At 38.9% G+C, this 10,670-nt stretch overlaps 3 protein-coding genes across 3 annotated transcripts; all 3 read right to left on the bottom strand.

The window, feature by feature from the left end:
- Positions 1–4,571: 4,571 nt before the first annotated feature.
- Positions 4,572–5,494, bottom strand: LOC122321121 (uncharacterized). The gene is made up of 2 exons (XM_043210543.2): positions 4,966–5,494; positions 4,572–4,907 (listed from the first exon to the last, which is right to left on the bottom strand). The coding sequence occupies exons 1-2, from the start codon at positions 5,488–5,490 to the stop codon at positions 4,572–4,574; spliced, it is 861 nt and encodes a 286-aa protein (XP_043066478.2). The 5' UTR covers positions 5,491–5,494.
- Positions 5,495–5,868: 374 nt separating this feature from the next.
- LOC108132190 (uncharacterized) lies at positions 5,869–6,903 on the bottom strand. The gene is made up of 2 exons (XM_017251513.3): positions 6,391–6,903; positions 5,869–6,331 (listed from the first exon to the last, which is right to left on the bottom strand). Exons 1-2 carry the CDS (start codon positions 6,877–6,879, stop codon positions 5,996–5,998), a joined length of 825 nt encoding a protein of 274 aa, XP_017107002.2. The 5' UTR covers positions 6,880–6,903; the 3' UTR covers positions 5,869–5,995.
- A 492-nt stretch (positions 6,904–7,395) lies between these two features.
- LOC108132191 (uncharacterized) lies at positions 7,396–8,095 on the bottom strand. The gene has a single exon (XM_017251514.3). It carries the CDS (start codon positions 8,013–8,015, stop codon positions 7,608–7,610), a length of 408 nt encoding a protein of 135 aa, XP_017107003.1. The 5' UTR covers positions 8,016–8,095; the 3' UTR covers positions 7,396–7,607.
- Positions 8,096–10,670: the final 2,575 nt, after the last annotated feature.

The following is a 10,670-nucleotide window of genomic DNA, read 5'->3' as shown; positions in this document are numbered from 1 at the left end:
CCATGTTTAGTTTCTTGTTTTCTTTAAAATTTTGTTTTCTTTGAACTTATCTTCCTGTGACACTCTCCAGTAACTCTGATACCCTATTAGCTAATTGTCAGTTCAACCACCACTTGAATCTTTTTCTCACAAAGAAAAGTCGGGGTTCGTGTTCCATTCCATTAACAACATTTTCCCAGAACGTCTTTTCATTACTTGTTGCTCTTTTCAGACCTAGATTAAATAGTTTTCCATTACATTCATGGCCTATTATTTCTGTAATCCTGGTAGCTTATTCATTAAGGCTTTGAAAGAGTTACACAAATTTCACACGCTTAAACATTTTCTCACTTTCTCATAGTAATTAACTTTTCAGACTATCAACAAGTAAATTAACTTCCTGGGACAGAAAATGAAAATTGTAAGATTGAAAATAAATCTCCTGTTATAGGAAATGGGTTCCCATGTCCTATTTGTTAATTGACTTTTCCGAAGGAACTGATCTTGCTTCCGGTAATCCTTAAGATGATCGTTTTTTTTGTAAAGGCATGTGTTGTGGCCTCTTTTTCAAAAATTGGCAGGATTTTATGGCTTTCCCGGAAAAAAAATTCGGGGATCGTGTTTCATTCCCTTACAGATTTTCCCACAAATTTATTTTCTTACTTGTTGCTCTTTTGCAGGCTTAGGTAGAATATTTTCCTATTAGTTTCACGGCCTATAATTTCTGTTACCCTGGTAGCTTATTCATTAAGGCTTTGAAAGTGTTACACAAATTTCACACGCTTAAACGCATTTTCTCATGGTAATTATTATAGGCACAGATGTACAAATTATTTTTCTAGAATATCAACAAGTAAGATGACTTCCTAGGACAGGAAAGGAAAGTTGTAAAATTTAAAATTAATTTCCGGTTGCAGGAAATTGGGGTTTAAGAGTCTACAAAACCTATTTCCTGTATGTTAATTGACCTTTCCGAATGAACTGATCTTGCTTCCGGTAATCCCTAAGATGATCTTTTTTTAACGGCATGTGCTATGTCCCTTTTTTAAACATTGGCAGGATTTGTTTTCTGGTGATACTTGTGGCTTTCCCAGAAAGAAAATTGAGGGATTGTGTTTCATTCCCATGAAGATTTTCTCCGACATTTATTTTCTTACTTGTTGCTCTTTTGCAGACTTAGGCTTAGGTCGAATATTTTCTATTACTTTCACGGCCATTTATTTCTGTTATCCTGGTAGCTCATTAATTAAGGCTTTAAAAGAGTTACACCAATTTCACACTCTTAGACAAATTTCCTGTTGCATAATAGGCATAGATGAAAAGATAATTTTTTCAGAATATCAAGAAGTAAGATGACTGTGTAGGAAAGGAAAACTGAAGATTGAAAATAAATTGCCTGTTACAGGAAATGGTTTTTTTTAATGTAAACAAAACCCATATCCTGTTTGTAAAGTGACCTTTAAAGTAAAGTGACGAAGGAACTGATCTTGCTTCCGGTAATCCTTCAGATGATCTTAAGGATGTTTCCTATGTGAGGTGAGACGTTTCCTTTTTTTAAGATATTGGCAGGATTTGGTTTCTGGTGATACTTGAATAGATTTTTCCCACAAAGAAAACTCGGGGTTGCTGTTACATTCCCATGAACATTTTCCTAGAAATTTTTTTTATTACTTGTTGCTCTCTTTCAGCCTTAGGTAGAATTTTTTCCTTTCATGGCCTATTATTTCTGTGATCCTGGTAGCTTATTCATTAAGGATCTGAAAGAGTTTTTATATTTTCTAATTTTCTCATGTTAATTATTATGTAAAAATATGTAACAATAGTTTTCGCAGGATAGAAAATAGTAAGATCTTCCTGGGATTGGAAATGGAAGCTGTAAATTAAGAATCAATTTCCGGTTTCAGGAAATAGTTTTATTTTTTATTTTTTACAAAACTGATATCCTGTATTATTATTAATGATCTTGCTTCCGACAATCCTCAAGATGCTCTTTTTTTATAACGGCATGTTTAATGTTTTCTTTTCTAAGATATGGGAAGGCTTTTGTTAGTGGTGATAATTTCTTCCCACGAAGAAAACACGGGGATCGTGTTGCAGTCCCTTGAACATTTTCCCAGAACTTCTTTATATAACTTGTTGCTCTTTTCCAGGCTTAGGTAGAATATTTTCCTTTTACTTTGATGGCCTATTATTTCTGTAATCCTGGTATCTTACTCATTAAGGCTCTGAAAGAGTTACCAAAATTTCACACGCTTAAACATTTTCCTACTTTCTCATGGTAATTATTGTGGACAAAGATGTAAAGATAATTTTCCCAGACTACCAACAAGTTGGATGACTTGTAGGTTTCATTTTAAAAATGTTTTTAAATAATACTTCTTACGCCTATTTTCAAATCAATACCTTGGTTTCATTTTCACACGAATTTAAGATCTTCAAAAAGATCCCACACTCTCTTAAAAAACCTTTCGCATGAAAAATAGGTTCTGCCTCTTCATTAGGCCGGAAAATGGTAATGATTGTATCGTGTGCTCCTATCCAGATGCATTTTCCCAGGACCCTATAGCAGGTAGGATCCCTTACTTTTTTGGGAAAAAATTCCTTACTTTTTTTCCTAGCCTGCTATTCCTTTTTCTGTTTTCCTGTTCAGCGAATACTCTATTTTCATGATTAGACGCAAATTTTCACACGATAAACTGCATTTTCATGTTAAAATTTTCTCACAGATGCTCTTGGAAAATATTCCCATGCAACAGGTTACAGGAAATCGCTTTATCTTGTGCTGCCATCCAGCTGCATTTTCCCAGGACAAGGAATCCTCTTTCATCTATTAAAAAATGTTTTAATTGTTTGGGGAACCTTTTTAAGGTTTAAAAAATTCCTTTCCCATGCAACAAGTCTTTGGAAAATGATATGCATTCTATCAGGACCCGATGCAGGTAGGAAAAACGAATTTCCCAAGGAAAATTCGGAGTCTAGTCCTGCTAATTCTGCTGTTATCCTGGTGCTTGGCTTTTCCTTTTCCTCGCTTGAGTTGGAAAATTCACACGGTTTTGGCTCGAGGGCAAAGCAGGCAGATGCTCTTTTGTTAGATTTTCCCAGCTGCCTGCTGGAATGGAATGCAACAGGTTTGGTCGAAAAATGAATTGATTTTTCACAGGATCCTTTTACAGGTAGGAAAAGTCTGTCATCAAAGGAAAACTCAGCAGCCCTGTTGCTTTTAATTCTGTTGGCCTGGTAACGAAACTATAAATTTTCTCAGCTGGCTCGGAAAATTCACACGATCTGAAAAAAGGATCGATGGCAGATGAAATCTTTCCCACAGCTGCTCCGGCTGCAATTCTATTGATGATGGATCCTTAAAAAAGGATCGTTTTTTAAAAAGGGGGAGGGTCTACTACAAGCAACAGGTTTCCTGGAAACCCCGAGCGGTATTTTTTTGGGATTGTCAATTCTCGATGCATTTTCCCATGAACATGCAACAGGTAGAAGAAAATTTTGGAAAAACGACTAATGTGCTGCACATTTTTCTGTTGACTTGGTAGAAAAATTTTCAATTTCCAGATGAATTTTGGAAAATTCACACGATCGATGATCAACGGCAGCTGTACGAATTTTCCCACAGCTGCTCCGGCTGGAAAATCAAATTCTTTAAGATTCTTAAAAAACGATGTGGGCGGGAGACCATTTTCATTGTTTGTGAAAAGTCAAAAGAATCGAATGCCTTTGATGAATCACAGGTTGCAGCTGTGGTATATTTTCCCAGACACCTGCCCACAGGTAGAATCTGGAGACTCTTCTCCAAATTAGCTGCTAAAATAGCTGATAACCTGTTCCATGTTTCTTCTGATATCACCACAAACCAAAAATGTTCACACGATCCTGAGAAGATTAGGGATACACGGTTGAGGCTAAAAGAATTTTCCCACAGCTGCTCCGGCTGCAAGACATCCTTTTGTTCTCAAGCAACAGGTAGGTCCTGCGAAAATCTTTGATTTTCCACAACTCTTCATCCTAATTTTTCTGTTCTCCTGTTGAAAAATCGATAATTGAGATAAACATTTTGGAAAGTCTCCCACGGTCGCATCTGCTTCCCCTACACAAAGGATCATTTTCCCAGAAGACTGTCTACCTGCTCGTGTCTATTTTCCGAGTTTTTTCCAATCACCTATGAGTTTTTCTGTTTTCCCATTCGATTTTTTCCAAGGTTTCCCAAGCATCTGGATTATTTCACACGGTTAGCCCGTGTCTAGAGATCTTCGGCCTTTTGAATGCACTTTTCTATTCATTTTGAAAATCGTAGCCTGTGCCTTTCTTCTCACGCATCTGCCATCAAGATAATGGCATGAGGGATCAGTAAAAACTATAATGAAAACCTCACACAAAGCAGATTCCTGCTTTTATGGGATTCTGAATTCTTGGAATTCCGGGATTTGGGTTCTTTGGTCGGCTCTTTTTGAGCATCTGTGTCTTCAATTCTGATAGAACTCTTGCAGGTACCTGAAAAGGTCAAATTAGTTTTATTCTTGGATGTATTCTGTTCTCCTGTTCAGATTTTAATTTAAATTTCTAAAATATTTATATTTTTCATCTTATTTGAATCTGAATTCTACACATCCCAAATGTTTATTTCCCCCATAAAATGGATTCTTGATGGTAAGACTTTGGAAATCTCTTTCTTGGACATCTAAGCGCATTTGGTTGGAGCATCGTGAAGTGCAGGACATTGTGCCGCAGGATCTCTGACCGGCGATGCAGTCGTTAATAAGACGCATCGAGGAACCGAGATTGTTGCTGGTGGTATATAGGGTATTGAAGGCACAGAGCCAGGCCATTCGAATCCGAGTCTTGGCACTAAAGTTGGCCTCATCCAAATGTTTGTGAAACGAACTCCAGAGTCGGGAAATGTCCGTATCCAATGTGGTAATCTGTAAACAGGAATATAGTTAATTCTATAAGCTTCATCATATACTCTCTGAAACTCACCGATTTTTTTATGCAATTATTATAATCTGCTTGAGATTTTTTATGGCCTATTTGGCAACTGCGTTTGTGATTCCCAAATGTGTTAGTTGCCAGGCTCTTGATGGAGGAACAGATGTGCTTGGCGCTACTTTCAATGCCATTAAAATAGGTGTTGGCAGTTATGTAACACTCTGTCATGGAGGCCCCGGCCTGATAAGTCGTAGGGATCACCGAACTGTAGTTCCGGACGCACTGACGATGCCAGGAGTCGATTAACTCCATGGGTTTCAGCTGGGACCAGGCTTCCTCCACCCGGCTTCTCAAAAGATCCCTTTGCAGATCGATACCTCTTGTTTCCTTGGCGAATCCTTTGCGGAAGTCAACCAGCATTTCCTCACATTTTTTTACTTTCGCCTCATAGTTACTTTGGTAAAGTTGCAGATACTCCACCATGGACTCGGTGACATCAAAGTCCCGATCCCGATGAGAAGACACTCCAAGTGCCAGAATTATAATAACACCAATCACAAGTTGAACTTTCTGCATTTTAAAGTTGATTGAAGATTAAAGTTGACTTCATGCGGTTTTTATAGCCATTTCAGTTCAATAGAAAATTGTTTACTGTTTTTTCAGTTGGTTTTAAATAAATAATAATGCTTCTTTGCTAAATAAATAATTGAGTTATTATTTGTATTTAACTTAATTTGGCTTTGATATTTTTTAAATCGGAAAAACCGAAACTACCCTCTAAGAATCTTTTTAATGACGTTGCATGGTTTTTAAACCTTTTCTCAAAAATATATATGAATCATCATACTTTAATATAATCTTAATGATTTTAATGCAGATGAGTAGAAAGTTCATTAACAAATGTTTTAGTATATGTTTAATATACTCAGCAAGGGTATTCCAGTGTCGACTACATAGCCTCCATACTTATTTTATTTATTTAACTTTTAAAATCTTTAATAAATTGTTGGCTTTAAAACAGATTATTTACTTATTGCTTTAATATTTATACATTTAAGCAATGTTTCTTTTACTAAACTTATTAATTCCACCTTATTTCCAGGCAATTTGGATGCTGGTCTGTGTATCTGAAGGGATTCTGGAGGGTTTCGTTGCGTAGATCGAACTCCTTCAGACTCACCGTCTTTCGGACTGGACAACCAGTATCGCACAAATTAGAGCCGCATACATTTCTATTTTCGATGCAATCGTTGACCAGTCTTAAAGCCACTTCCACGGTGGCCGTTGTGGAGTAAACCTGGCCAAAAGCACATTGCCAAGAGGATCGTATCTTAGAATCAGCCGTGCATTCGGCACTTTTCAGGTATGTGTTAAAGTTGTTCTGATTGGTGATTGTGTACTGGTTGGCATCGGCGATCTGACCATAAAAATATTTAATTAATTATTTAAAATTGTAAAGGTTTCAATGAGTCTTACCACTTTGGTCACACAGACAGTGTAGTTTAATAGGGCCTTTGTGTAAACCTTATTACAATTGGCCAACGCATTCTTCAGGTTGTTGGCATAGTAGCTTTTTAGAGAATTATAGGTACTTTCAACATTGTTCAAAACTCCATTGATACTCTCCGTACACTTGACTAACGCCGCCCGGGACGCAGTCACTGTTGGAATACTGGAGGAATAGTTCTGGACACACTGCTTGCTCCAGCCGTCGATCAAGGCGATGGGGTCCAACCGGGCAGATGCCTCCTCCAGTTTTAGTTGCATGGAATCAGCTTGTAGGTTGATCGCCTCCAGCCTCTTGGCGAATAAAGTCCGAAAGTTTGCCAACTGATCTTCGTAAGACTTGATTTTAGCATCGTATTGCCGCTGATTTTGTAAAATATAAGCGTCTAGACTCGCAGATTGACTGGAAACTAAACTAAATAATCCCAAGCTAAATAATAATACTTGAAAGCTTCGCATTTTGACTGACTGAAGGGAAAAATTGACAGAGCGCGTTTTATATAGGATTTCTTATCACCATTGTGGTTCCCCGAACAAAAAAATTATCAGCTGCGACCTCATAATATATTGCATTTTTTAAAAACAAACTCTTAAATTACTTCTTGGCTTGGTAAGTGTTTACATTGGGATTGCAAAAGCCTTGCGATTTCTAAGAAATGTTTAAGATATTCTGCTATCAGTGTTTGCTTAAAAATGGAAGATAATTTCTTTTTCTAATTAACTGAAAGTAAACATTTCATATTTTGAAAGTGGGAAAGCCCAATAAGTTGGGTTTAGTCTCAAAGTGAATTACACTCAAGGTTTCTGTAATCTTTAAGCTTAGTCATGGAATATGCATTTTCTCTCAACGAATATTATATTTATAAATTAAACGTTTCCATTCAGATCGAATTGTTTTCCTTAAAAGGTCACTTCACCGCCCACACTAATCGAACTGTCGACTCGTTTCTGAAGGTGATCATTGCACAACGGAACTTTCTAGTATTTCCATATTTTATTTGCTATTTTGTATTAAGTGTACAAATAAATATCATAAAAATTAATTAAAACGAACGCTTAGGTTAGGGGGAGAGAAGTACATATGCGTAGGTACAATGCGGAACCAAAAGAACAAACACAACGTGAGCAATATTTGCAGGATTAGCTTGGACTGTGGTACAGGTACAGGATCTCGGATACTACCAATCTCAGTTCTTGATCAATTTGAAGCGGTGGGCCTCTGCGTAATCCCGAGGATCGGAGAAATTCCTTTCCGGCTTGATGCGCACATCGTTGGGATCGGTGACGAACTCTCCACTCCATACGGGCGGCAAAATGGTGGGTTCCGTATTATAGTCGAAGTAATCCTGATCGTCGGAACGATTGCGTTCCTGCTTGATGCGGGTCTCTCCGCTCTTCACGAAGGTTCCATCCCACTCGGTGGGCAGGACAATGGGCTCCGTGTTGAATCCGTAAAAGTTATTGGTATTGGTGACGTTCTGGTTCTGGCGCCGGATCTTGGACACATTGTTCACAGCTCCCTCGGGATACTCAAACTTTCCGTTCCAGCCCTCGCACTTGATCGGGATATAGTCATCTTTCCTGCGCAGCGGCATTTTAAGTTTTTGTTTATTTAAGTTTTAAGTTTATAGTCTGGGGATCTTGTCACTCCGCGTTCACAAACACGATTGAGTCGCTCTTGAGCTGGTCGTATTCTAAAATATGATTTCACCTTGTTTGAGCGAAAAACTTGTCATGTAAATGATTGTTATTTGCCACAGAGAGTCGACCCCCGCGATTTGCTGTTTTCGAATAGGTATTTTGAATCGCTGACGTCAGGGGGGCAACTTGGTGAGCGGTTTCTTCCGACAGCTTCAAACGGGTTCAGGCACTGAAAGAAATATTATTCAATTTTGAGGTATAATTTCATTTCAGTAATTTCATATATGTATGTACATACGTATGTATATATTAGGTTCATTTGGCAATTAATTTCATATTTAAAGACTGTAATTTCATACAATTAAGTATACGAAGCGTTGTCTATTATTGCGTATAAAATATTCAAAAATGTATCAAGATAGTGTACAATTCAGAGATTATAAATTATTTTGGGTGTTCCTTTTAAATTTAAACTTAAAATAAAAATAAAAACTATAATAAGAGTAATAACAACACCCGTTGGTTGAATAATTAAAAAAAAGAAGTATACGCCATGTGGGTCAGTATTAATACTTGTTTTCTTAAGTGTCTTTGTTTGCTTTTATTTTTAGAGTACAGAGTATAAAACCCTTAAATCTATAAATAAAATATTTTTCGCAGTGTCATGCTAGGTAGCCTCCTCCGCAGGTTCGCACCTCGCTCGGTGGCAGACAATGGCGCGTCGATCGGCGCTTCGCCTTATAAAGTCATCGCGTCTGGCAGCTCAATGGTAGAGCACGGCTTCAAGCTCCGCCGGAGAGTTATGGTGGCTTTGGCTGTCATAGGTGTCTTATGTAAACGTATGGATTATATCTTGATTGCCAGCCGATTAATGTGATTCATTCGACCCGGCAGTGCATAAGATTTATTCTGGAGGCGTTTCACAATTAGAACTTGTCTCTCAGTGCCCAGTTCTGGTGATTTATTTTTGGATCATACATACATGTTAACCGATCTATATAGATTGAGATATTGTTTACGTTTATGAGGAAAGCTGCTAGTGACCTTAGAAGGCATTGTATTAATTGGCTTTTTATTGCCCAAAGCCTTTTAGGGTTATAAGGTTCGCAAGACTTCAGAAAGTGATCTGATCTCGAAAGGGAAAAGGATATTTAAGTAAAAATAATAATATTTTAATTAATATCAATTTGATTTTAAATAATATAAGATATAATAATATACCATTAAATTAGTAAAGTTTTTAAATTTGTGTAAATATTTATAAAATAAATGATATATAATATAATATTTAATATAGAATACTATAAGAAATAATTAATTCATTTTTTATAAACACTGTGATGTTAAATCTTGTGTAAATAGTAGTTATAACTTATAAGATGTATTCTCGAAGAGAGTAAAAATGTTATTTCCCTAGTTGTCACGTAACTACTAATTCTTGCCGTGTAAGCAATAAATTCCTGACCCTACTCAACCTGGTTAAGACCAGGCCCTTTCCCCCGACACACCTGTTAGACATTAGTCATTTCTGGCGCTGGTTCATGTCCATGCTAATTGCTCGACTCATCGGCGGTTGCCAATTAAGCAGCGAGCCCGGGCATGGCCTGCTGCAAGAGGAAAGTGGTTCCCACATGGCCGTGGAACTCCTCCGACTCTATCTCCATCGAGGCCATCGCTGCTATCTGCTGCGCCTCCTGCCGCCTCTACCGGCCGTCCCACCCCTCTGGGCCACGATGGATGCGTGGCTGGCTTACCTGCGGATTGGACTCCCTCGCGGGGCTATCTTCCCATCTCTGTCTAGGCGGGGTAAGCCTCTCCCCCAACTGTCTCTCTCGCTCCTGCGGTCAGACTCCTGCGCCGCCGCCTCGTTAGAAGAACCAGCAGCAGAAGCAGCAACGGCAGCGGCGACGGCGACGGCGACTGCGACGGTTAGTTAAACTTTCTCATTTCGGCGCTGGAAGAGCAGAATGGCCTGCCTGGCCTGGCCTGGCCTGCCTTGGCTGCCTGGGTTTTCTGTTCAGCGTCTGCACGTTGCTGAGCGCCTAGTCGAAAATCCAACTAATTGCTTATTTTAACCCCTTGAAAACGGGGCAAGCACAGACACACGCACACACAATAGAGTCCGGGTCTCCGGGCTTTCATGTTTATTAATTAACAACACAAAACCCCCCCAAACCAACAAAAGGCCGTACACGCACACACACACTCGAACATCCAACAAACACACACACACCAGCCCAAACACACACGTACAAGGCTAAATCCAAGAGCTGTCTCTGGCATTCATTAGTGTTCATTAGTGAAACAAAATGCTCATTTACTTAACTACTCCCGGACTGTGGAGACCATAACGAGAGTTTGGCCGCACGGCCCCACCTCTTCCATCTCTTCCATCCCGCACACTCGCTGCACTTATCGGCACTCGGCAAGTCACTCGGCTCCTGCTTGTTTGGCCATCAGTGCCCCCCTCCACCCACCTCCACCCCCCTTGGGCTCCCACCAACTATACACTATTCGCTCTCCACCTCTCTCTCGTGTTGCCAATTAAAATTCCACTTATGCCAAGTTAACTCACTTGGCTCGTTAATTGTTGTGGCTTTTTAATTGGA

This window comes from Drosophila bipectinata, chromosome 2R (assembly GCF_030179905.1).
Source record: "Drosophila bipectinata strain 14024-0381.07 chromosome 2R, DbipHiC1v2, whole genome shotgun sequence".
Taxonomy (NCBI): Eukaryota; Metazoa; Arthropoda; class Insecta; order Diptera; family Drosophilidae; genus Drosophila; species Drosophila bipectinata.
The sequence above is the reverse complement of the archived record's forward strand: the minus strand, read 5'-3'. Positions and strand labels throughout refer to the sequence as shown.

Bases quoted from the DNA above. Each gene is read 5' to 3' on its own strand.
- LOC122321121 (XM_043210543.2), bottom strand. From the start codon at position 5,490: ATGCAGAAAGTTCAACTTGTGATTGGTGTTATTATAATTCTGGCACTT. The intron at 4,908-4,965 runs GTGAGTTTCAGA...TCCTGTTTACAG, and splicing joins ATAATTGCATAAAAAAATCG to ATTACCACATTGGATACGGA.
- LOC108132190 (XM_017251513.3), bottom strand. From the start codon at position 6,879: ATGCGAAGCTTTCAAGTATTATTATTTAGCTTGGGATTATTTAGTTTA. The intron at 6,332-6,390 runs GTAAGACTCATT...TTTTATGGTCAG, and splicing joins CTGTCTGTGTGACCAAAGTG to ATCGCCGATGCCAACCAGTA.
- LOC108132191 (XM_017251514.3), bottom strand. From the start codon at position 8,015: ATGCCGCTGCGCAGGAAAGATGACTATATCCCGATCAAGTGCGAGGGC.